Genomic DNA, 27,136 nt, shown 5'->3' with positions numbered 1-27,136 from the left:
TTGCTCCCAGAACTAAGAGGCTTAATGACAGAATACCACCATTGATTATATCACTTTTAAACATCTACGTAGTTCAGCTGATTCCCCTGTTTAGTTTCACAAAGCTGAAAGGGGTGTTTTCCCTGGAGGCCTTGAAGAATGAATGTGTTTTCAGTCTCCTTTTAGTCACCAGCTGAATCCTGTTTCTTCTAACTGTAGAAAAAAAGGTCCATTTCCTGCTGCCAGCTCAGCTCCTCCCCCTCCAAATGACAGGGGACCACCACTTTTGCCATATCTTTCCTGTGAATAACTTAGGAAACTTTTCTGCTTAGATTATTAGACTGGGTCTGGGTCTGTCCAGACAATCCATGAGTTCTCTTGAAGTCGCTCAAAAGGTGCAAAGAAATTTAGTGTGGGCTTGTGTGAATGGTTAGTCTAGTTTCCATTCCTCCTTTATTGGCTCTCTGGAATATAACCAGCATATTTTCTTCTGCTGTGCCTTTGAGGTAACCTATTCATTTCAGGTTAAATTAACCAGAATTTTTACTTTCAAAATTCTTTGTTTTAATTTGGTTCTTCAAATCTTGGCAGGTATATTCAAATTGTAATGTCTTATTAATGTATATAACATATTATATATAAAATATATCTTTTATATTCTGATAATTGAAGGCCTTGGAGTCAGACATTTAAGACCGGCATGCTTGTGTTACATGACAAGCTTCTGTTTTGTTTAACCCGATTTAAATGTCTCCATTGATGATTTGCTTTAGTTCACTGTCAATTGTTAGCACCCTGGGTTATTAGAGCTTCGCATGGAGTTTACAGGTATAATACAGGCTGTCTCTTCATTCCAGTCCTCTCTTCTCACATTCACCTCCTATGTGGGCAAAACCAGCAATGTTTCCAAGTTCTGTTTCTGCTCTTTATCCAGACTTAGGAGACTCAGTGTATCTTCTCCACAGAACTGTTACACTGGAAATATATACAACTTACATCTTATTAATTAATTAATTTACACTATTTGCATACTGAACACTTTATTATATAATATATATTATTATTCCAGATTTTGGCTCATAGGTTCTTTTTCTTTGTTTGCTTTTGGGTTTTGGAAGAAAGGGTCATCCAGCGTGACCTGGAACTTACCATGTGTCCAGGCTGTCCTTGAACTCAAAGTAAACCTGTTTCATCTTGAGTAGTATAATATTGACATAGGCCACCTCTCCTGGCCAATAGATAACTGATAATCGAATGAATGTGTTTTCAAGTTTTATAGGTCTATACTTAGCAATACCAAAATTACAAGGTGAATTTAAATTGTAAATGTATTCATTACTCCAACTATGGTGTTAGAAACATGGTAGGGGTCAATTTAATTTTCTATAATTTTTCTGAAGTAGAGTTGTTGAATTTTAAAGTACAATAAATCTAACAGTCTGATCTAATTTTAGCCATTAAAGAAGATGGTGGAGAGGATTCGCAAGTTCCAGATTCTCAATGATGAGATCATCACTATCCTGGACAAGTACTTGAAATCTGGAGATGGGGAGAGCACACCTGTGGAACACGTACGCTGCTTCCAGCCACCCATCCACCAGTCCCTAGCCAGCAGCTGAGGGCTAAGCTCATCGCATCCCAGTAACTGATGGCATGTTTGTCTTTATGTAAACTATACTGAAATTTTTAGGGGCTATTTTCCATTATGTCTAAACCTAATTAAGGGGATACTTTTTGATCTGAAAGCTTAACTTTATAAAACTTACATATTTTTCTATACTAAAATTGTATATGCTTTTGGAATTGGGAAGTCTGAGAATATGGTTACTAGTTGTTGCCATTATGGTCTTAACAAATATTTTCATGCTAAATATTCCAGTAGCTAGTTATAAAATGCGAAATTCACTCATTATCCTATAAGAGCATAATACCAACTAATTGTATTTAAAAAAAAAAAAAACCCTGCCAATTACTTTAAATTTAATGAGTAGCTTTGTTTAGGGATTTTTCTGATGGCCTTTTAGGAAATCTTTTCTAAGTCATTGTTCCCTTTTATGCCAAGATAGTGAAATTGTTTCCCCTGTTCAAGTAAATCAAACAGTGAGTCTGATTCGTGAGATATGACTTAACAATTAGAGAAATAAAAATCAATGGAATCTATTTGTGTTTGTTCATTGGCATGAGCAAGATAGTCTGTCCCTGTACATACCCACATTTCACAGGATGTGTTCAGATCATGGCATCTTTCAAACACAAGTAGAACTTAACATTAAGGTCTGGGTAGGGATGAAATGAAACATGAGATGTAATACAACAATTGCATTGTCCATGAAAGGAACATGAGAACTTCTATGGTATGTGCATCTACTCTTTAAGGCCAACAGTTGGGGGAGGGAGGACAGCATGACATGGGACAGTGGACACTGCAAAAAAGGGACAGGGAGGCAGGGAAGAGGGAACCTGACCCTAACAGCTCTCAGCATACATACCTTCTCCATTGCTAGGGTAATTATCTCACTATGGGGCTTGCCCAGTGAAAAACAAGAACCCAACTTTGCTCTAAAAGTAGAGAAAGAGGAGAGAAATTGAGAATCTGGTACTGTGATATGCCACTCAAGTCCCAGCTACTTGGGAAGCTGAGGAATAAAGATCACTGGAGGCTGGGAGTTCAAGGACAGCTTAAGGAACATAGTAAGATCCCTGTCTTAAAAACAAACATAAATAGAGAAACATCATTGGGCTGGGAAACACCAAAATCCAAAAGCTTTGAGCTTTATTTTACACAGAAAATAAAACACAGGTACTATTCGGTTGTACTGTAAACCTGAGTTACATTTTAAACAAGCCTATTTATCAAAAAGTTACCTAAAATATTTTTTGTTGATATGAATAGCTGTAACGGCATCTGTACTGACCCTATGAAGTATAGATTTTAAAAGTTAACAACCATATTACCAAGTGATAGGCCAATTAAAATGCTTGTGTACAAGATTACATATATATAAAGTGTTGTATATACAACACGCACATTCTCAATGAGGAAACTTTTCACCCCCAAAGGAATGAACATTGGCTATTTTTTATGTGCAAAATAAGACATAGATACAGTACATAAAACAGACAAAGTATATCGGTGAGGGTGCAGGGGAAACCTGTTCTCTCTGGTATTTAAGTTACATAGGAATTCTGGAAATGTAGCTCAGTTTTACAACATTTGTGGACTGTGACTACACCCAGTATGGCCCACAAGGTATGTATCCTTACGAGTGCCAATAGTAGAACAAAGCTAACCCCCACTCCAAAAAAAATTCTTCACAAAATCTAAGTCACTATACAACTATGGGGAGGAAACAGGAAACAGGCACAGGCCCAAACCTCAGTTCTTCCTGTTAATGGGGGTAGCATGGAGGAGGGTGAATTTTTTTAGGCTAATACATGACTTTGAAGTGGGCAGGTCTGAAGCTGGAGAGTGTTCCTTACATTGGCCTAACCTTTTTGTACCTATTTGCATTTTTCTATAAACATTTTTTTCACAGTTTCTAAAAAAAAAAAAAAAAAAGGTTCAAACTCTGAAGCAAAATAAACCACTTGGTTCAAAGAGATGTATTCTACAAATATTTTAAATCTAAGCATTTGGAATCAGAATATTCAGAAAGAACTTTGTTCCAACTTGTCATTTTATGCAAGCATGAGTTTCTAAATTTAAGAAACCACAAGTCTCTGTTGACATCCCAGAGTTGTTAAGGGCTGAATGACAATGTAATCCATTCTGAACACACACACTAAAAGGTCCAAGAGCTCACATAAGATGACACAGATCCAGTCACTATGGAAGCAGCAAGTACTGACTGATAGCACAGTGGGTTTTTCCAAAAGGAGGCCAGCAGATGTGTGTGAGAAACCAGGTGTTTGGGTGACAAATCACCACCTGAGACTTATTTTCTTGGAATCACACACATATCTTTATAATCAAGAAGCCTTGGTGTGATGAGGTATTGATGAAATGGGGATCACAAATGTACATTTTAATGTTCATCACCGATGGAAAAAATAAAACATTTTTATAGGCTTAAAATTTATCATTAGTGCATTTAGATTTCTGGAGTATGAATAAAAATGTAAAATACCTTTACAATAATACAATGTTATTAGAAATTAGCCATGTACTGAGGTCATTTTAGTGAGCTACCATTGTTTAAATATAAGAAAAGTAATTTCTTGATCCAAATTAGTGAAAACTTAAAAAAAAAGATTGTCTTTAGAGGACATTATTTGAGGACAATTTTTTTCAGATAACATTCTGACACTCAAAAATCACTTTTATAACAGAATTATAGGTTAACTTTTCAAACATATCCTTAAAAAGATGTCAGATTTCCATTTCTACGGGAGATATTTTCACCAGTGTGTTCAATCCCACATGGTAAGTCTTCTTCATTATTATTAAGAACTTCATACATATTAGAAAGATTGCCATTCACTGCCTTTTCATCTTTTCGAAAAGTTACAGGCAGACTTGCTAGACTAAAACTGACATCTTTAAAGGCATGCAACAAAAATATCCCCACAATGATTGTGAAGAAGCCACTCAAAGTCCCAATGACATCATCAACAGGCATATCTTGCCATTCTTTAAAAAGAATAGCTGAACACGTCAAAACTGAAGTTGTAAAGAACACATAATATATTGGAGTCACAATGGAAGTGTTGAAAATGTCCAGAGCCCGGTTTAGGTAATTAATTTGTGTGCTCACACAGACCACAAGGCTAAGCAGCAGAATCCAGGCGAGGGGGTGCTGCAGAACAGGCTTTCCAGCCAACAACTCTTTTATAGTGATACCCAAACCCTTCACGCAGGAGACTGAAAATGCTCCAATCACAGAGCAGATTGTTATGTACACAAGAATGTTTGTCTGTCCATGTCGAGGTCCCACCACAAAGATGAATATCAAGGCCACAATGACCACAAATGTTGCAAAGACCACAAAACCTAGAGGAAGCAAAGAAAAGCTATATTGAAACAATGTATACACAAACGCAACAGGAAAGGTTTATGTATCTCCCAGTACTGCATCCTCAGATTTGTCTTGCCTATAAAACTACTTGATGGATTCATTTTGAAATCTTAAAGAATTTGTAAGTTACTAACTGAAGGTAACTCCTATTCACACGAAGGGACACGTGACTGTAAGAAAATAATTCTCAGGTGGTGACTTGTCACCTAGAACAAAAATTAGTTTTCCCTTACTCCTCTAGCAAAATCACACACAAATACATCAGAAGTACACACTGGAGGGCTGGAGACAGTGCAGCTGGCAGAGCACTCACCTGGAATATACAAAGCCCTGAATTCAATCCTCAGTACCACTTTGAATGTACAGTCTAAAATTAAAATAAGCTTTTAATTTAAAATAGCTTTTTAAAATAGCATAAAAAAATTAGACCACTAACATTTTTATTTTTATTGGTTTTTCAAGACAGGACTTCTCTGCATACCCAGTTTGTCCTGGAACTCGATCTGTATGTGGACCAGGTTGTTCTCTGCCACTTGAGTAGGAATAAGAGAGTGTGGCTACACCACTAACACTTTTAAAGTATTCTAAATCACACGGCAGGGGAAATGATAATCAGAGCAGGGGAAGGAGATGCTAGTGCAGACTAAGTTCAGGAAGTGCCCTTGAATGTTCATCTCCATCTGCAGAAATCAGAAGTTATAGCCAGGTGGTGGTGATGTACACCTTAAATCCCAGCACTCGGGAGGAACAGGCAGTCAGCTCTCTGAGTTCAAAGCCAGCTTGGTCTACAGAGTGAGTTCTAGCACAGCTCGGGCCACACAGTGGAAACCTGTCTCAAAAAACAAAACAAAACAAAACAAAACAAAACAAAAAAAGAAGAAAGAAAGAAAAAAGAAATATAAAAATCAGTAGTTATGAGTTGTTTTCCTAAAAGGGACACATCTGGAAATAGATCAAATATCAGGATAAGCAGCAAGTGAACCTAAAAACTGTTGGGGTCCTGGTTGAGTATGGAGAATAGCAGTATGCATCATAGCTGACAATTATGTGACAATTATGTGGGCCAGCCACAGTTCTCTGTGATTCTCAGAAGTTCTCTACTGCAGATAGTACATAAATGACCTTCTGCATCTGAAGATGAAAAGGGGGGGAGGGGAGGGATGGGGAGCACATGCCAGTAACCCTAGCACTCTGGAAGTAGAGGTAGAAGCATGTGGAACTCATGATTATCTCTGGCTATATCAAAAGTTGAAAACTGGCCTAGACTACATAATGAGACTTTGTCAGAAAGAAGAAAAATATAAAAACAATCAGGAAACAAACCAAGACCGAGAAAAGCCACTTTACTCCTTCAAACACCACAAACAACGAGCTATTTAAAGCAGACAGAAACAAGGAAAGAAAGACAGTAATAGATATATTTCTGAGTGTATCAAAAGTACTGGGTAACTCAACTACTACAGTAAATCTGAGAAAACTGAATCCTGAACTGGGCATGGTGGCACACACTTGAAAGGCAGAGGCAAGTGGATCTCTGTTAGTTTGAAGCCACCTTAGTGTATACAAGAGTTCCAAACAAGCCAAAGTTACATGGTGAGACTATGTCTGAAAAGCAAGTTCATTCTACCTGTCAGTTCAGAATGTGCCTCAGTAGCACAGAACACTCACATCCACTGTGGAGCAGTATAAAGGTGAGGGAACCAGATAACTGGTGCGAAGTCCACCCAGGCTGCCTGATGTGCTTTAGATAGAACCGGACAATGGAGAAGAGTTCTGAGAGGAAGTGGGGATTTCTTTGGGATAATTAGGAATGCCTAACCAAGTAAGATAATGATCCTGAGGTAAATTTCAAGATCTACAGGAAAACTCCAAGAAGCTGGTAGAGTGATGCACCTAAAATTTTAGCACCTGAGACACTGAGGCGCGCACCATGTGCTGGTGGCCAGCCTGGGCTATAAAGTGAGAGACTGAAAGTAAAAGAAGAGAGAAAGAAGGGAGTAATCACAATGCTTAAGAATAAAAGTTTTATTGTAAGAGGAATATAAAGAAATATAGTAAGCCTATGTAAATGTAATAGGTACCAGATAATGACTATGATCAAGGAAATAGTGATATAAGCATATATTTGGAAATTAAAACATAATTAAACAAAAAAGACAAGAGGCTAGGGACACATGAAAACCATTTCTTATAACCTGTGCAAAACAACTCATCTATGTACATACAAAAATCTAGATTAAAATAAAAATAAAATTTAAGTACAGTAGTACTAATTAAGCTTTTCTTACCTGGGTCACCTAACTTATGTGACATTTCATTTAAGGTCTCAATCTCCTCTTCCTTTGGAGCATGAATGACCATAACTGTAGATCCTAGAATACTTAGTAAACACCCAATTTTCCCATGAAGATTAAGTCTTTCATTTAGGAAGTATGAAGACAGAATGGCACTAAAAGGAAGAATAAAGATTGAACACTTAAATTAGCTTTTTTCAAACTTTTAAAATTAGTAAGATTACCAAAGTCACACAAAAATATTTCTAGTTTTTTGACAAAGAAAATGTACAATCGATCATAAAACTTTAACAAAGTCTTAAAGTTTGTTTAGCTAGAAAGCACTGTCTCTTTACCTGAATTTGTGAGCATCAACTAGCAGGAGAAAAACGTGGCCTCTGCTTCCATTCTGCACCTGTCTCCTTTGCTTATTCTGCAATCACCCTCCTCCTAATCAATTAGCCTGACCAGACTGACTGAGACTGCTTGGCTGTGAATACTGTGGCTCCCTCTCTCTGTATCTACTGGGAGCTCATGTCAGTACTCCAGAAGATGCTGTAATAGAGTGCTGCCCCCTTGTCTTAGCAGCATACTTATTATGCTTCCTCCCTTGTCTTCTCTACTGCTTCTCTCTTAGACTGGCATTTCTGTGTGAGCCACAGAGTCTAGTCTAGGACCACCAGAACTATTGCCCTAAAACACCTGGGACAAAATGAACCACCCCTTCACATACACTGAAACTGTGCATTTATCATCTTCTTACTGTAATACTCCGTATAAATAATCAAGGCTGTACTTTACACAGCCGAGTTCTTAATAAAAAAATCTGTATCCAACAATGCTTCAAGTTTACAAAACTTCAATGTACTAACATTTACCTTCTTTTTTAAAATTACATTTATTATTTCCCCTCACCCCCATCTCTGTCTCTTTTCTGGCTCTCTCTATCTGTGTGAAGATGAGAAGATGACTTGCATAAGTAGGCTGTCTCCCTTCCACCAAACTTGGCAGTAAGTGCTTTTACCTGCTAAACCATCTTGCCGGCCCTTATATATTGATTTGTGTATGATTTGCCTACAATCATCCTAAATTACTCAGAAATACAGAGTCAATAAACTATAACCTGAGAACATTTCATTTTTAATTTGCCTATAAACTGCAAAGTTTTTATAACATATTAGTTTTATTCAAACCTAAAAAGAAAGTACAGAATAAGCAAATAAGATCACAGTATAATAAAGGAAAGTTAAGGATAAAAACGTAAAATAATCATATTTTATATATAACTTATTAGAAACAGCAACAATAGTTATCAATTTTCAAAATAGTAATAAAAACCCAGACTTCAAATAAGCTTAGCTATTTGAATTAATCATTACAGTAACAAAGCAGGACAGGTTTTAAGTTGGTCTTGCAAAGCAAGTACCTCACGCCAGTCTTTAGCAGTATACAACCTCCCCAACGCCTCACCCGAGACTTGATGTTCTATAATAGTTAATAAATTTTACCTACAACAGTGTATGTTTACTTGAATGGTAAATGTTAGACAAGTAGCAACTTTTCTAAAGTTGAAATCACTAACATGCTGGTCCTAGATAGAAGTGCAAAGATAAAGTGGTTTTGTCCCACAAATCAATAGTTAACTATGCAAAGAAGGTAACTGAAAAAACACTACTAGGGATTATTTAAAAATCCTCAAGGGTGTTCAAATATATTGACATAATCAGCACCTCAGTATTTTACGGACTGAAATACCATCTCTCATGTGAAATACATTCTTACCTTACAAGGACGCTGAGTGCACCTAGTGGAGTCACCAGTGTGGCCGGAGCAAATGCATATGCAGCAAAATTGGCCACTTCACCAGCTCCCACTGAAGAGAGGAACAATAAAAACCCATCTCAGACAGGAATGGACTCAATATGAAGATGTCTGTATTTTATGCAACACATACCTATTATTTCAACTATATTGTTGTTCATAACTTCCATATCTTCTCTCATCTAGGTATGAGTGCTGTAAATTACCAACATCTGGCACCAACAATCCAAGTCAGTAAATTTAATTAAAATCAATAATTTTAATTTAAAACATATAATTTATGTATAAGGGTATTAATATATTTGTAAAACTAGGACAACAAATCTAATTAAAAGAAGCTGACATTGAAAAGCCAACTTTTGGCTGGGGATTTAGCTCAGCGGTAGAGCGCTTGCCTAGCAAGCGCAAGGCCCTGGGTTCGGTCCCCAGTTCCGGAAAAAAAAAAAAAGAAAAGAAAAGCCAACTTTTTTTATTTTTACCTTTTGAGATTGTGTCTTGCCAGTTCAACTGCACACTCAGTCATCTTGTTTCCTTCTTCCCTACTCCTTTGTCCTTTTCTCTCCTTTGCTTCTCTCTTTCTTAGAGACAGAGTCTCATTATGTTACCCAGGCCGACCCTAACGCGGACTCATGCTTTCTATTTGACTGGTTTTTTCTAGTAGTGGTGAGAAGGTACTTTTTCCCTTCTTTAGGTTGTTTTGTTTTTGAAATCAGTTCTCATTATGTAACCTGGATTGGCCTCACACTTTTTAATTTTTTTTATTTTGTGTCCATGAGTGTTTTGTCTACATATATATCTGTGTACCCTTTGCATGAGGCCAGAGAGGATAGTACATATTTTGGAACTAGTTAGAGACAGTTGTGAGCATCCAGTGCTCTTAATTACTAAGCCATTGCTCCAGCTCCTGGCCTAAAACTCTTGATCGTTCTTCATTATTAGCCTCTTAAGTACTAGGATCATAGATAGGCTAGTGTTATCCATCATTCTGCTGTTTACTGGCTTTCTTTTTTTAATTTTTATATGTATTTTTATGTATCTGAATGTTTTTGTTTGCCTGTATACATGTATACTACATGTGTGCATGGTATCCAAGTAAATCAAAGGAGGACTTGAGCTCCCCTGGAACTGAAGTTACAGATGGATGTGGGTTTTCTCAGGAACAACAAGTGCTCTTTACTGCTGAGCCATGTCTAGCCAGCCCCCCCGCCCCCCAGGTCTGCTTTTTAATATAACTCAGTATCACCCGCCCAGGTTGATATTGCCCACAGTGAGCTTGGCCCTCTCCTATCAATCATTAAGAAAATGCTCCACAGATAAGCCCTCAGGGCAGTGTGATGGAGGCAATTCCTTCACTCAAGTTTCCTCTTCCCAGGTGTCTCTAGATTGTGTGAAATGGACCAAAACTAATCAACGCGTCACTGACCACAGTCTGTTCTCTGCTTACATAACACTGTCAAAGGGGACTGTAGGGGTGTGGTATTTGTATTTTAAGTCTTCTTGTATTGTCCTGATATTTCCTGCCTTACCTAAAGAATAACTAGGGTGCTGGGCACGGTGGCTCATGCCTTTAATCCCAGCACTTCAGAGGCAGAGCCATGTATATCTCGAGTTTGAGGCGAGCCTAGTCTCTAGATGCTACACAGGGAAACGCGAGGAAAAAAGGTTTTTAAAGTGACTGTTTTTTTAAGTATCACTGTGTCTAGCTCAAGCACTATACCATTATATCCATCTTCTTTTTAATATTCAAAAAAGTTCTCTGTAAAACTAAGTGAGAGGACATGTATGTAACCCAACACTTGGAACGTAGAAGCAGCAGGGTCAAAAGTTCAAGATCATTTGCTACTACCTTAGCAGTTTAAGTCTAGCCTCGGCTATGTAAAAACCATGTCCTTTAATTAACAAACTAGCTAATTAGTGAGAAATGTTCTCACTATGTAGCTCAGGCTGACTTTGAACTAGTAGCTATGTAGACCAGGCTGGTTTCAAACTCAGAGACCTGTCTGCTTCTACTGGCATTAAAGGTGTGAGCAATCATACTCTTGTGAGTTCCTATCTTTCAAAAAAGAAAGTTTTACTCAAAAGTTTTTAATATTAAAACTGCTGCTTATGGTCACTAAGGATTTACATATTGCTGAATCCAGTAGTCAATGATCAATCCTCACTGTACTTACATTGTATCAACATCATCTGATACCAACCAAAACTCTTTCCCCAAACCCTATCACTTGGCTCTAAAGACAGAAGGCTTACTTGGTCTCTCCTTATTATTTTGAAGCTTAGTTCCAGTCTCTACTCTGAACTCTAAATCTACCTACTCTGTATTTTGAGTATCTGATACTCGGACTTCTATATATTCTCATTTCCTAATGATATCCTGCAATCTTTTGGCTTTAAAGAGATAGCAACTCCCAATGTTTTGTCACTAGCCTGAATGACCTTGTAAAAGTCCAGAGCTGTCTAACTGCCAATCTCTTTATCTGCTTTATTTAATATAAACTTTTAACATTAATGCACTCAGAACAAACTCCTGATCTCTTCCTACCTGATCTGCTCAGGTCCTTTCTATATCTTTAGCATCAAAATAGTCGTTTCTATTGACTGTGGCCAAGTCTTTTTTTTTTTTTTTTTTTTTTTTAACATTTATTTATAAGTACACTGTAGCTGTTTTCAGACACACCAGAAGAGGGCATCAGATCCCATTAAAGATGGTTGTGGGCCACCATGTGGTTGCTGGGAATTGAACTCAGGACCTCTGAAAGAGCAGTCAGTGCTCTTAACCCCTGAGCCATCTCTCCAGCCCCTGTGGCCAAGTCTTTAATGTCCTTTCATACCATACATTTTGGTCAGTAAGAGAATACACACATTTTGTCAGTTCTACATTGAAAACATTCAGAATTTGTTTAACTATACTCCCTGGTTCATGCTGTCACCTCTTCTTTATATATTCAGTCTATGCCTTAAAACAAAGCAGCCAAAGAAATTATACCACACATTTTATTGAAGCTCTCCAATGGCTGTCAATCTAACAAATTCAAAATCCTTTCTGTGACCTAAAAAGTCCAACATTGCTTAATAAATGCCCTCGTTTCTCTGCCCCTATTTCCTACTGTCCTTATTTCCCTTGCTCCCTTACTACTGAACTTTCTTTAATGCTTCCTGAAGTTTTAATACTCTAGCACTAGCTATGGAGCAAATCACTCTAAAGTATGTCAGTCTAAAACTAGCACTTTACTGACATGGTTTGCTGACCGAGACTTTAGGAAATGGTCAGTATCTTTTAAGAGCCCCAGTCAGATGTAAACCAAGGCTGTAGTATCTGTAGGTCAGAACCATATTCCAGGCACTGGTATGACTGGCTGCTGTTTGGGGATCCCTGTAAAGACCGTTTGAAAGTCTTCACGGCACAGCAACTGGCTTCTCTAAAAACGAACAATCCAAGAAAAAAGGGAAAAGCTGATCTTCCATTTATGATGTAGCCTTAGAAGTCATACATCAAACTGCCTGGATTCTGTGACCACAGCGGGCCAGCACTAATTCTATGCAAGAGAGGACTACTTAAAGGTATGAATATCAGGAGGCAAGAACAACTGGGGGCATCAAAGAAAAGGCTATCCCATTCACAGGCTAGTCCCATTCCTTAGCCAAAGTCTTTAGTTACTATTTCCTTCATTTCAAATGTTTTTTCCTTATATGGCCAGATCCCTCAAATCCTCAATTGTCTATTACTCAAATATTACCTTTTCAGTAAGGTTTAACCTTCCTAGTCTTCTATCTAAAAGTCTACTTACTCTCCAGTTCATATCCTCCTTCTAGCTCTGTTTCTTCCCTCTACACACACACACACACACACACATACACACACACACACACCCTTTAACCTATCATTATCATTCTTACTGTCTGCCCTACTTAAAATGTAAGCTTTTTTGCAAGTGGGCATTTTTTGGGGGGGAGGAGATACTTTTTTTCCTTTTTCTACTATGTCTTCAGCACCAATAACAATGTGTCAGGCGGGATATAAGAGATGATCAACAGATAAGCATCTATTAAATGTCAAGTCTTGGGTATCTTTTCTTTTCTTTTTTTTGAGACAGGTTTTCTCTGTGTAGTCCTGGCTATCCTGAAACACATTCTGTAGACCAGACTGGCCTCAAATTCACAGAGATTTGCCTGTCCCCCAAGTGCTGGGATTAAAGAAAGGTGTGTGCCACCACTGTACAGCTCATGTCTCAAGTGTCTTAAGGACAATTTATTTCACATTTAAAAACATTTTAAGTAAGTTTTATTTACATTATAAGTCTTATTTACATTGGTATTCTGCCTGTGTATGTCTGTGTGAGGGTGTCAGACAGCCTGGAACTGGAACTCAAATTGTGAACTGCCATGTAGATGCTAGGATTTGAACCTGGGTCCTTTGGAAAAGCAGCCAGTGTTCTTAACCACTAAGCTATCTCCAGCTCCCATTAAGATTAATTTTGTGGGGGGCTGGAGAGATGGCTCAGTGGTTAGGAGCACCGACTGCTCTTCCAGAGGTCCTGAGTTCAAATCCCAGCAACCACATGGTGGCTCACAACCATCTGTAATGGGATCCGATGCCCTCTTCTGGTGTGTCTGAAGACAGCTACAGTGTACTTATATACAAAATAAATAAATATCTAAAGATTAATTTTGTGTCTCAGAGTTTTATCTGAATGCATGTATGTGCAGTATGAGCATTCTTGGTGCCCACGGAGGTTAGAAAAGGGTGTTGGATATTGCAGAACTGGAGTTAAAGACGGTTGTGAACAACTGTATGGGTTTTGGGAATAGAACCCAGGTCACCTATAAGAGCAACATGTGCTTTTAACTACTGAGCCATCTTTCCAGCCCCCTTCATTTACCATCATAAAGATAGTAACCAAAATAAAAATGAACAGTCTAGAGAAATAATAGAAGAAAAAATAAAATAAAAAAAATCACATTTTTTTTCTACTAACTTTCATTTGCCAATTTTTTTCTTTTCTTTTGTAAAGTGCTAGGGAATCAAATCCTGGGTGTTTTACATGTTAGGCATGTGCTCTATTCCTCCCTGCCCCAGCACACATACACCTTTTAACCTACTTATCCAGTAAACGTTTTTAAAGGCAAAGACATATCAAAAATGCTTTAATCAGGTTAGTTTTTATAAAGATCTTATTATTTGAAATAAATAAGCAATTAACTAAGCTACTTTTATAGGCTTCAATCTATTTTTAAATATAACTTATACAAACAAAATGTTTTAAAATTTTGCTAATATGAGCTATAACAAGATGTAAAGTATTTAACATATATTGCTTTCTTGAAATGTTCTCTATACATACTTGACAGCAGTCCAGCCCACCATAACCATTCCTTAAGATATGCATGGCCTCCTTGACCTGTGAATAAAGAAATATTTTATTTTGTTGGAAGATTATCATTCTCTTGTAAAATGTGTAAAAAGGATTAATCACAAATTTTAAAATGTCTGATATGAGATTTCTTGGATATTTCAAGATTGCTTTAGAAAAGAGATATGAGGATCGTGATTCTTAAAAATATTCATCTTTGTACTATACTCTGGAGTTAAAGAAGTAACTTAAGCCTTGTACTTAGTGCCCTTTTAAAAGGCACCTTTAATGAGTAAGAAAGATGAACCAACAAAAAGTAACAAAGCTGGGCAAGTGGTGCACACCTGCTATCCCAGCACTTGGAAGTCTCAAGCTAGATGAGTCCTACAAGTCAGAAGGCAGCCTGGAATACAGCCTAAGTTCCAGGACAGCCTGAACTAGAATGAGATCCTTTCTGGAGGGAGGAGGGTTGCAGAAATAGATAAACTTCAAATGAGTTAGTCAGCAAAGAGGAAAGCTATTGAGACATATGTAGCCCCACTTAGAAGACACTATGGTCCTACAAAGACTGAGAAATGCTCACAAACTAGGTTGCCAGGAGACGATCTACTTTTTCCTTAACCATATTAAGTTGAAAAGCAATTGGTACTTCAGCCATTGTCCATGAGGAAAAAAAAGTGAATTTTACAAGCCTATATATAATTTAGGAATAATAACAGGGATGCCTTAAGACCAAGGTTAGACGGCTATAGAAAATAGCTGAGATGCTAGTATTTCCTCCTTTGTCCATTAAATCCTAAGAGCCTCTGTTTTATGTTTTAACATTGCTGAATTAGATCTGGCCACAAAGATGGTCTATTCATAAGGTCCAATAAGGTCTAAAATGAAGTACAACCAGGAAGATGGAACATAAGCATTAATATCTCATAATGAAGGGAACTATAATGGATGTCCATGGATTGAACTAAAGTTCAATTATACTGTGTATCCTCCAGCGTACTGTAACATATCTGTAAATTGGGGGAAAACAACACACACCATTCAGGTCAATTAGTAGAAAATGCAAACCAGGCAAGACCATTCTTTCCTTTGTGAAATTTTACATCAAGAAAAACATCTAAGGTAGAAGTCACAAGTTCTATCACGTACAAAATATCCCAGTCTACAATAAAAACCTGGTTCTATTCGTGGATCACATTTCTTCCCGCACAGACATAGTGAAATTTAAACCTTGGAAACTACTTTGGCACCAGTCCCATTCCTATTTTGACAGTAACTATAGAAGGAAACAGTTTACTACTTCTGGCAACTTATTTTTCTCATTACAAAAGTGGTATCTGACTATCTATTAAATATTTAGAAATCCCTTGAACAGTTCAAATATTTAAATATAATCACAAAGGATGAAGACAGTGCTCTAGACTCAGGAACCTGAGTGTATGAGTATATGTGTACTTTTTAATACCTAAAGGGCATAGCTTACCTGCTCTCATGGAGCCTTTTCTGGCAAGTCGCAGAAGGCCTTTTTTTTTCAAAATGAAACTCCCTCCAATGAAAATGCTGGAGGTCATAGCCAATCCGAGACCAATATAAAAGTCATATTTTCCACGCCCCAGGCTCATTTCGTTAGTTACTTAAGTTCCTGTGAGTGACATTGATCACCGAACAGAGAAACTGCTTGTACTGGAGGCAGGATGATGCAGTCTTCAAACCTAAATGATATGAAATAAGGTGAGTTTTTACGAAACGATCAGGACAGCTCATATCCAATTCAAACATTTACTTCATTTCTCTCCTCATAAAGGAAAAAAGAAACTACTTTGGTACTGGTCTTATTCGTATTTTGTCAGTAACTCTAGAAAGAAGTAGTTAAATGCTTTTGATAACTTATTTTTCTCATTACAAAACTAGTATCTGACTAATAATAGATTAGAAATACATACACTATCTAAACTTAGCACTAAAAGAAAAGTAAAACATAACAATACATGAATCTAGGTTATCAATATATTTATCTACATGCGATATATTTATCTCCACATAGAGAAAATGTTTTTGTTACGCATATATTATTCTTTTAGAAATATGAATGGGGCTAGGTGTGGTAATACACACCTGCAATCCTCGCACTCAGTAGGCAGATGCACAGGGAATTGGAGTTTAAGGCCAGCTTAAGCAACATAGGGAGCCCCTAGATGGCCAAGGGAAAGGAAACTATAAGGACATAAAAGTATATGATAATCTATTTATCCTATCGGGAAACATGCTGAAAGGGGCAGTTTTAGCACTATTTTGTTAGCAAAGGATGACAATTTTAACAAACATATCTATTGGTATACAGACTGTAATATTGTTGGTCTTTAGAGAACTAAGGACCAGAAAGTTCAATCCACAGCTGACAAGATGGTCCATTTCCAAACGAACCAACTCATGAACCTCACTGGTGTTAAAACTAAGGTGTACAAAGCAGAGGGGAAAAAAATAAACATACTTTTTTCCAGCTTTCAGCATCCCCGATTAGGCCTGAAGTAAAAATACTCTTCCTCAGCCTCCTGAATACAAGGTTACAGATCACTGACACCATACTTGGCCCATAATGTCTCTGATCAAATAGTATTTATTAGATGCATGCTACAAGCACTAAATATTATTTTAATCCTTTAAATAAAATGATATAGTTTTTATTTTTTTTTGTTTTTTTGTTTTTTGGCTAAGTAACTCAGTGGCCAAGTACATGCCTAACACGCACAAAGCCTTAGATTTGATTTCCCAGGAGCAGACACACCCATCCATGCAGATGTACATACAAAACAAACATGGTAACTTTTAGTCTTTAATAGGGAGGCAGACAAGAAAGATAGTACTATAGCAGCAATAAACACTACCACACTGAGTTAGTAGCACTTCAAACAGGGAAAACCAGTAGTTTCATTATGACTCCCATACACTTCAATGAGATCGTTCTCATCCTACAGATTTGGGACTTGGCTATCAGGTCTGCTCTGATAAATGGCAAAGAAACTGAATGTGGCAGATTGCCAGTTTAGCATCTGGATCAAAAGTCACCCACACTTTGGTTATTCCTTTATACCCTGCCATCACCACATGTAATGGTTAATCTTGGTTGCCAACTTTACTACATCTAGAATCAAGTAAATGCAAGCTTCCAGGCTCTCCTGTAAGGGGTTTCTTCGATCAGACTACCTGAAGCAGGAAGGCCCACCCTAAATGAGGCATCATATAATGGCAGCCTAGGTAAATGAACATGGAAGAAGGAAACTGCTTTTTATCAGCCTGCCTTCTTCACTCCTTCTGGCAAGTTCATATATTTGGGTGCTGGTATGCCCTCACTGATATTCGAACCAGCTGATTTTGTTTCTCTCTGTGTGTAGATTTTTGTTTGTTTGCTTTGAGACAGAGTTTCTTTGTGTACCCCTGGCTGTCCTGAATCTAGCTCTATAGAACAGGCTGGCCTCGAACTCAAGAGATCTACCTGCCTCTCCCTCCCAAGTGTGGGATTAAAGGCATGCACCACCTCAACTGGCCTTTTCCCTCTCTTAATTTATTTTTAAACTAAAATCTAAGGATATCACTTCTCTAAACTTCCCTTTCTTCCCTCCAGGTCCTTCCATATCATACTCCCTCTCAAAATGAGGTCCTCTTGCAGAGAACTCAGGTTTGATTCTAAGCACAGATATCGTCGCTTACAACCATCTGTAACTCATACATCCTCTTCTGACTTCCATGGGCACCAGAGGAAAATGCAGTGCATATATATACAGGTGAAACACTCAAACCCATAAAAAAGTTAAGCCTCTTTTAATATATATGATCTTTCAATCAGCTCTGTTCTTTTAGATAATACTGACTAATACATCTAGTGAAGAGCATATTCTACAGAACCCATTGATCGCAACACAAGGAAACATACAGAATTATCACAGCTGACTGGCTGACTCAAAACTATGAACATAATGATGTTTATCCATATGATGATATATATATCCCTTAGATGACTAAGTTAAACAGTTCAACAGACTGTACAGTAAGTATAAAATTTCCAACATGGGAGTCAAACATATGTCTTAGTTGTAAAGACCTATGTTTTCTGCATTCTTCAGAGCTGCCAGAAAGCTGTGGTCTTACAAGGCCAATAATTTGCTTAGAGCTCAGGTTACTTGTTTATAAACAAGTATTCAAATATTGGGATAGCAAGGTATGAGTAAGCCATCATGCCCAGTTTTCATCTGACTTCTGAAAACTAAGGATTTGTATGTAAAAACTTTTGTGGGGGCTGGGGATTTAGCTCAGTGGTAGGCTTACCTAGGAAGCGCAAGGCCTGGGTTGGTCCCCAGCTCCAAAAAAAAAAAAGAAAAAAAAAAAAAAAAAAAAAAAAAACTTTTGTGTTTGACTTAGCGATTCCACATGAAAGGTTTTAAACACACCTTCAAAATGCTGAAAAGCTGCAGGAATCTCAGGGCAGAAATCACAACCAAGTTCCAAAAGCAAAGTTGCCCCAACAGTCTAAGCTAATGTTCATCGTGTGAAGGAGAAACAGGTCAAACAGCAGCATCAGTATAACACTCATAAGAAAGAATTCTGCCTACACTGTTCCTATCACACTCTACACGCCTGGTTACTTGTTTATAGGCAAGTCATCACCTAAGCGCTAAGCAAATTATTGGCCTTGTAAGATCACAGCTTTGTGGCAGCTCCAAAGTATGCTTCATGTTTTCTAAATCAATACAGATGAAGAGAATGAATGTTAATTGACCCTAAAAAATAAAGCTGCCTATTCTGGAGTGGTCATTAATATGTAATAAATAGCTTCATCATCTAGATCAGCATTGTAATATACAACCAAACTGCCAGAGCCAGAACTGAAAACTATCAAAGTACAATAGGAAGTAATAACACTAGACATTAAGTAAAATGCAATGACAATGCTCACAGCCTGGGAAAAGGATAAATAAAAAACCTAACTAGCAGCCAGCCGGTGGTGGCGTGCACCTTTAATTCCAACACTTGGGAAACAGAGGCAGGTCAATCTCTTGAGTTCTAGACCAGCATGGTCTCCAAAATGAGTTCCATGAGAGCCAGGGCTACACAGAAAAATCCTGCCTCAAAAAAACCAAAACCAAACCAGAAACCAAAACAAAAACTAAGTACACAAATACTCCTGTCTCATAACAAAGTAGAAGGTGAAGACTCACAACTGAGATTGTCCTTTAATCTTCATATATGCATCAAAGAACACAATCACACACCCCAAATACACTCTCACACACAAATGTTTTCCTCTACAAGTGACCAATAAATAACCAAAAAATGTTAATAACATTTATTTTGACCAATAAATAACCAACATCCTTAGCTATCAGGAAAATGTAAATCAAAATTGAACTTCGATTCCATCTCAACTCAGTCAGAATGACTATCAAGAAAACAATAGAGGGGGGTGGAATAAGGAAACATGAACGGAGGTGTAAATGAGTACAGCCTATTTATTTGTATGAAAACACTTCCAAAAACTAAAAACAGAAGATATGATATAACTATACCATTTATGGCCCTGTACCTGAAAAAACTGCTGGCATGCCACAAAAATCATCTTCATATACATGTGTACTATAGCTCTGTTCACAGTACAAAATACCAATGGCTGATGCCTACCAACAAATCAATGGAGAGAAAAAAATGTGTCATACAGCATTAGCTATCCTAGAACTCAAGAGAGCCACCTGACTCTGCCACCCAAGTGCTGGGACTAAAGGTGGACGCCACTACTGCCCTGCTTGGCACAAAGACTTCTAAGAGCCACAAGTGTTGGCTGACCCCAAAGAAACAGCATTTTAGACTAACAAGGTTGGTACAAACTGGAATATGAGCTCATGGAGTCTGTGACACCACAAAAATCCCAGCACGGAGAAGGGGAAGTAGACACAAAGTCTCATTCCTACCCCAAAAGCAATTTATAACCAATCAATCCCTACTGGAAAAGGAAAAGTCAGTTTTCTCCAATGGAGTGATACTGGATATATCACCCACACTCCAGTTAGCCAACACAAAAGGGACTCCATGTTTTTGCTTTGTTATTTTTTTTTGTCTTACTGCTTTTCTTCCTTTTCTTTTCTTTTCTTCTCTTTCTTTCCTTCCTACCATCCATCCATCTATCCATCTATCTATCTATCTATCTATCTATCTATCTATCTATCTATCTATCTATCTATCTATCTATCTATCTGTTTTAAGAGAGAATGGGAACATGAAATTGGGAGGGGTGTTGTCTAAGAGACATAATAGGAGGGGAAAGAATATGATCAAAATATATTACATTTATCTTAGAGTTTCTCAGGCTGTGATAAAACACCATAGCCAAGATCTTGGGAAGGAAAGGGTTTATTTTGTTAGCAGTTCCACATCACAGTCCATCATCAAACTCAGGGCAGGAACTTTGAGGAGAAACTGATGCAGAGGCTGGGAGGAGTGCTGTGCTCTAACAACTAGCTTGCTCAGCCTGCTTTTTTATAGGACCACCAGCCCCACGGATGAATGGCCCACAGAGAGCTGGGCACTCCCGTATCTATCATCACTCAAGAAAGCGCATCACTAGCTTGCCCACTGGCCAGTCTAGTATGGGCATTTTCTCAACTGAGGTTCCTGAGTCCAAAGTGACACTAGTTTGTGAGAAGTTGACATAAAATTAGCCAGCATGGTATGACAAAAAAATTAAAGCTAACAACAAAAACATCAATATTATTTGCTGCCATGACATCTAATACATCTAGGAAAACCATGAACTGCTTCACTACAAATTCCCCTCCATACTTCTGTTGATTTAAAAAGAAAAAAAATCTAAAGTCAAACTAACATTATCACAGAAACCAGGCACTGTTTTGTTAATACCATGTTTTGGGTGTTGGTATTCTCCCAGACTAAGAAATTATCAAGTCAAGAAATCACATCTCCCTCAGGAGCTACAAGCTACTCCTCTGATTAAAAAGCCTGCTTCCTACAGTTCATTAATCTAATCTGAATACCACACCCAGGAGGCTCTGCATGGTGTGTTCAGTGTTTGGTTCTCTGGTTTAAGTACAGGAAACTAAGAAACTGCTGTCTACCTTACACACCAGGGTCGTGAAGTGAGAACTGATCACCCTCTCCCCTATCAATAAGGTAAAGGGGTGATTAAAATAGTGCATTTATTTTATGTACTTAAGTTCACATAAAGGCGTTCAATTTCATAGTTTGGTGGTTGCCTTTGAATTTGAAGACAAGCCTGAACTCCTCCCCAACTGGTATATTTCCAGAAGTAAACAGACTGAAAAAGCAACCTTAATCCTAGAAAGCCATTCATTTTATTCTAAGGTCAATGAAAGTTAATTGCTCCTACTTTTATTATGCCTTATTTAAGAATTTCCTTCACAATTTAAAGTTCCATGACACTGTTTAAAATCTCTTTTTTTCTTTTTCTTTTTACTTAACATACTATCCAAACATATAAAGTTGAAAGGGCTTTGGGAGCAAGTCACCTCAATCATGTACATGTGGTTTTAGAAATTATCAATTACTGTTCTGTCTTTGAAGAGAAACTTTAAAAAACTTTAAATAACGGAGGGAATAGGGAGGCAAAGTTTAGAACAGAGGCAGAAAGAACACCCATTCAGAGCCTGCCCCACATGTGGCCCATACATATACAGCCACCCAATTAGACAAGATGGATGAAGCAAAGAAGTGCAGGCCGACAGGAACCGGATGTAGATCTCTCCTGAGAGACACAGCCAGAATGTGGCAAATACATAGGCAAATGCCATCATTAAACCAGTGAACTGAGAATGGGACCCCCGTTGAAGGAATCAGAGAAAGGACTGGAAGAGCTTGAAGGGGCTCGAGACCCCTTATGAACAACAATGCCAAGCAACCAGAGCTTCCAGGGACTAAGCCACTACCCAAAGACTATACATGGACTGACCCTGGGCTCCAACGTCATAGGTAGCAATGAATATCCTAGTAAGAGCACCAGTGGAAGGGGAAGCCCTTGGTCCTGCCAAGACTGAACCCCCAGTGAATGGGATTGTTGGGGGGAGGGCAGTAATGGGGGAAGGATGGGGAGGGGAACACCCATAGAGAAGGGGAGGAGGAGGGGTTACGGGATGTTGGCCCGGAAACCAGGAAGGGGAATAACAATCAAAATGTAAATAAGAAATACTCAAGTTAATAAAGATGGGAAAAAAACTTTAAATAAGTATTGTATGTAGAAGTGATTTCCATATGTGCATGTACTGATGTGTGCCACTGGTGCTCATGAAGGCCAGTCTCCAGGAACAGAGTTACAGATGGCTGTGAGTGCTGGTTATCTCCAAGAGCAACAAGAGCCAAGTCTTCAGCTCCCTGAAGAAAAACTCTTCATCTTCGAACTCTCTAAGTTCCTTAAAGAAAATTACTTTGGCTATCTATGGTGGTTTCCTACAAAAGCACTCATTTGTGGCAGCAAATTTTATATGAATGCTTTTCTAGAATTAAGGTTGACTTTTCAGTCTGTTTACTTCTGGAAATAATACCAGGTGGGGAGGAGTGTAGGCTTGTCTTCAAATTCTAAGGCAGCTATAAGCCATTAAACTATGAAAATTAATTACCTCATTTGGACTTATAGTTTACTAATAGGCTAAATGTGGGAATGTCCTGAAAGAAATGAGTTGATTTGATAGTCTCTGATCTGGTCATACCCAGTTCTTACTCTCTGTGAAGGTGAAGGTGACCTGGGAAGGTCAAACACAGCTGAGCATATGCTGCACGGATATTTTCTATAAGACAGGCAAGCTTAAAGACAGCTGAATGAGAAAAACATAGAGGACATGGAAGATAGCTAAGCAGATATGAAGACCCAAGTTCAAAATCCTGCACCCTAAGTTTAAAAAAGCTGGGTATGGTCTCAGCAGTACCTCTAATGGCAGCACTAGGAACAGGGGAGAAAGCAGAGAATAGGACTGCTCAGGCTTGCTTCTCGCCAGCTCAGCCACAGGTTCAGTGAGAGACCCTGTATCAAGGTAGTAAGATAGAGATCAACAAAGCAGGACATTTAACATCTTTAAGTGGAAGAAGCTAGGAATGAGAAAACGGGCAGAGACATTAAACAACTTGTTATGCACCAGCAGGAAGCAGAACCAGGACTCAACCCAGGTTCCATCCTTTGTTCTCTCCTTTTCTCAAAGGATGTCTCCTAATCACAGCAGGTAACCTGCAACTAAAGCAGGGTCCCAATGTAGTCACCTTCTCCGCCCCAGTAGTATTCCTCAGAAGTGTACAAAAGAGCCAACAGTGTCATACGTATTCTACCTTTAGAACATGACCTTGCATCTGCTCTACCTAATCAGATCGGTGTCTCCATGCCTCCCGGCCCTAAGCCAATTTAAACCATATAATGTCAACTGGGGTAGAGAACATCTCTGCCGATCTTATTCCCCTGCTTAAAAACTTAGGAGTTAGGATGTAGTATAGTTAACATGAGCAAAAATTAAAAAGCAAAAACAAACAAACAAAAAACCTTAGAATGATTACCCACTATTTACCAAAGTCTTAATATTTTAATTAAGACCAATAACTGAGACCCTTCCTTTATTCCACACCTAACTTTTAAATCGTATTTCCTAATACCGTATTTCACATACCTTGTGTTCTTCCCATGGCTGCCACTTTAACCTACTCCTAATTGTTTACTGTCTTCATTGTAAAGGACGCAATCAAAAAGCACTCCTGTAACCAAGTCCTGCTTGAATTCCAGGAGCCAAAGTAATTACCATGATTCATGGACTCCCTAGTCTTCTGCTTGTTCCATTCTGAATTTTCTAATCTGTATTAAGGCTACTTAAATAGATCATAACCTCCTTCACTGTGGCACTCAGTGAAGAACTGGCTTGTCTATCAATCACATTTACTTAAACTAACAAAGATGTTCTGAGTACATAATGTATTTATGAACAGGGGATAGAGCCATGAAGAAAAAAAAAAACAGATCAAAACTCTGGTCTTCATGAAAGTTACCTCCCAGTTGGAGGCAGAGTAAAGCAATAAATAAAAGGACACTGCAATGTGGTAAATGCTGCGATGAAAACTAATGCACATTAAGGCGCTAAGGGAGGAGGCCTTGATGAGGTAACATTGAGCACACTTGAAAGGGATGGAAAAAGAACAAAGCAGCAATATAAATTCAGGTTCTACTTAAGAGCAGGTATGCTGTTTTCTGGAAAAGGAAAGATTACTATGGTTGATCCTAAGTGAGTAAAGATATGTGAGATACCACAGTCAAATAACATCACATGTCAGACCACACAGGAGCCCCTATAAGCAAGACACAAAGCCAAAAGACATAAACACACTTGCAATCCATTTATTTTTACCTATAGTCATCGAAAAACTTTAGACAAGTGTTAATTTCAAATTTATCTACACAAAATTAATACAATTAGATATATACAAAGTGTTATACCTGGGAACTTTTTAATCTGAGATATGTGCTTAGTTCTTCAATACAGAAGTATGTAGAACTCTGTTTAGTTTATCAAGTAAGGAGTTTTAAAGTCTCTAATACAATTTTTACTAACTTTAAACTTCATGTTATACATTAACTCTCACAACTTACTCTACATACTTGTTACTTTGCATCCTTTGATGCAAGCACGTCTCTCTTTTACTCCACCATCACCATGCCACTCTATGGAGTTCCTGTGTACACCACAACAAACATCGATAAATAAATCAGAGTTTAGGTGAAGCTTTTTACTTTTTCTATAGAAAAAAATGGGTACTATGTAGTCATGTGTGAATCATTTTATATCTTCACAGAGCTTCAAAACAAGTAGACTTGCTTCTCTTACATCTAATAACAAAAGGCTACTGCCTCACACAATGTCAGAAAATAGTTCTCCTTTACAGCTACAGAAAACCCATCTCACAATGTAGGCACTCATGAGGGGGTCACTCAGAAAATAGATTGGCTCTACTAATCCTGACTGCCATACCATCTTAAAATGTTAGAGCTGAAGGCTCTCCTTATGTAGTCCAGGCTGGCCTTGATCTTGAAATCATTCCGTCCCGGTCTCCTGAGTGCTGGAATTACAGGCTTGTACCACCATACCTATGAAGTATGGTGAACTAAAAGTTCAGTTCTCAAGTTTACTTCTACATAGTTTTTACTGCTATCTAAAGCTTTTAGCATGCTCAACTTCATGTTTAGCTAATTTTTCTTGTGTGTGCACACCAACCAGCAAGTAGAAATAGTGGGGTTTCCTCATGTGAGATCACATCTGCAGAAAACTAAAGAAAACAGCAGTATCGGACACTCTCCACCTTATTTTTCCAGATAGGGTCTCTCAATCAGTTTGAAGCTTACTGACTCAACAAGACTAGTTAGACAGAGGTGGGCTGCTACATGCCTAGATGTTCATGAGGGTGATTAAGAGATAAGCATTTTACCAACTGAGCCATCTCCCCAGTTTCTTGGCTAATAATTTTAAACCCACACTTGAAATACTACTGAAACTAATCTCTGACCTACCTCAGCAAAACTGTTAGAAATTAAAGTTTTAACTTACATGTAAGTTTAATATGGTCTTTCTTTTAAAAAACAGAGATGATTTATTCATTCTCATTTTCTTGGAAATGCTATCCTTTATTCCCATTTAAAGTATTTAACCATGGCAGAGTAGTTCCACCCTGGAAAGAAGAAAATATGGAAGTAGGTGAAAGGACAGAAAATTAATAGATACTTTTAGAAATATAGTTACTGGCTTCCATGTTCTTTCACTTAGTAAGTACTGTAAGAACCAGTCAAGTGAGCTTCTACATACAGCTTACTGGAATGAAAGGTCTCTGCTCCCGGACTTCCTCTTTTAATTTAAAAATAAATAATATTGTATCAAATGGGCACTTGCTACAGAATCCCAAGAAACAGAACTCAAGACTCACTGCTAAACTAAATGCCTTGACATTATAGTAGTAAAATCAAAGAAGCATGAACCCAAAACACTGCGTTTTGTGTAACTGCATGAAAAGGAAGATTCGTCGACCCTATTAAGTGCTAGGGAATTGAGGCAAGCATGCTCAAAACCTTACAGCGAGCTGAAACCATCTTCTGAAAACTCGTGAAGGCAAATAAAACTGATATACAGAACTTATCAAGTACGCGATCGGACAGGGCCAACCAGCCAGACTTCCGCCAGACTGAATGGCAATCATCCGACTCACCACGGACTTCCTCACTGCGGATCACAAGGGAAGCTGCGTCCACCTCAGAACATGCGAAAAAGAAAGTCGCCCCTGGAACCCTTCTCAGACCTCAGGCGGCCGAGACAGCCCGCAGCCCAGCCCTGGTGCTTGCTTACAGGAAGTAGCTACCTTAGGGCCGTCGCAGGCCGGCGGGCGACGCGGCTCCCTCCGGGACGCGACCCGAGTGCCCGCTCAGACCCCCACGCAGGCAGCTCGCTCCTGCGCGCACACAGCCACCGTCTCCGGCGACGTCCCGCGGGAAGTTCGTGCATCCGGGACTGCAGTGAGCGCCGCCTTCTCCATAGGAGAGCCGAGAGGAGCCTACCTCGGACAGCCTTCGGCCGCACCGCGGCCAGCACCAGCGGGGCCGCCGCGAACCTGCCGGGAAACCTGGACGCAGAGTAGTGACGTAAAACCGCGTACGCACTGGGCG

The 27,136-nt window shown here is 38.5% G+C and overlaps 2 protein-coding genes across 11 annotated transcripts in view; one reads left to right on the top strand and one right to left on the bottom strand.

Annotated features, from left to right (window-relative positions):
• Positions 1–2,139, top strand: part of Cyfip1 (cytoplasmic FMR1 interacting protein 1) — an 89,959-nt gene extending 87,820 nt beyond the window's left edge. For 2 of the 3 annotated variants that reach the window (XM_032893509.1, XM_032893510.1), the window contains one exon: positions 1,434–1,598. In XM_032893509.1, the coding sequence (XP_032749400.1) occupies positions 1,434–1,598 (165 nt within the window). Of the gene's footprint in view, positions 1–1,433 lie in introns of all 3 variants that reach the window. The other variant, XM_032893508.1, reaches the window with a different exon arrangement.
• Nipa2 (NIPA magnesium transporter 2) lies at positions 1,008–27,136 on the bottom strand. Of its 8 annotated transcripts, XM_032893515.1 has the most exons (8): positions 26,833–26,941; positions 26,031–26,151; positions 25,088–25,161; positions 15,923–16,151; positions 14,431–14,487; positions 9,050–9,140; positions 7,283–7,443; positions 2,715–4,969 (listed from the first exon to the last, which is right to left on the bottom strand). In XM_032893515.1, the coding sequence occupies exons 4-8, from the start codon at positions 16,059–16,061 to the stop codon at positions 4,338–4,340; spliced, it is 1,080 nt and encodes a 359-aa protein (XP_032749406.1). In that variant the 5' UTR covers positions 16,062–16,151; positions 25,088–25,161; positions 26,031–26,151; positions 26,833–26,941; the 3' UTR covers positions 2,715–4,337. The 8 variants fall into 8 exon arrangements, with proteins under 8 accessions (XP_032749409.1, XP_032749406.1, XP_032749404.1 ...); XM_032893513.1 differs by lacking the exons at positions 25,088–25,161; positions 26,833–26,941 and adding an exon at positions 27,029–27,136; XM_032893511.1 differs by lacking the exon at positions 25,088–25,161 and having other exon boundaries at positions 26,833–27,105.

This window comes from Rattus rattus, chromosome 2, assembly GCF_011064425.1.
Source record: "Rattus rattus isolate New Zealand chromosome 2, Rrattus_CSIRO_v1, whole genome shotgun sequence".
NCBI classification, from domain to species: Eukaryota; Metazoa; Chordata; class Mammalia; order Rodentia; family Muridae; genus Rattus; species Rattus rattus.
The sequence above is the reverse complement of the archived record's forward strand: the minus strand, read 5'-3'. Positions and strand labels throughout refer to the sequence as shown.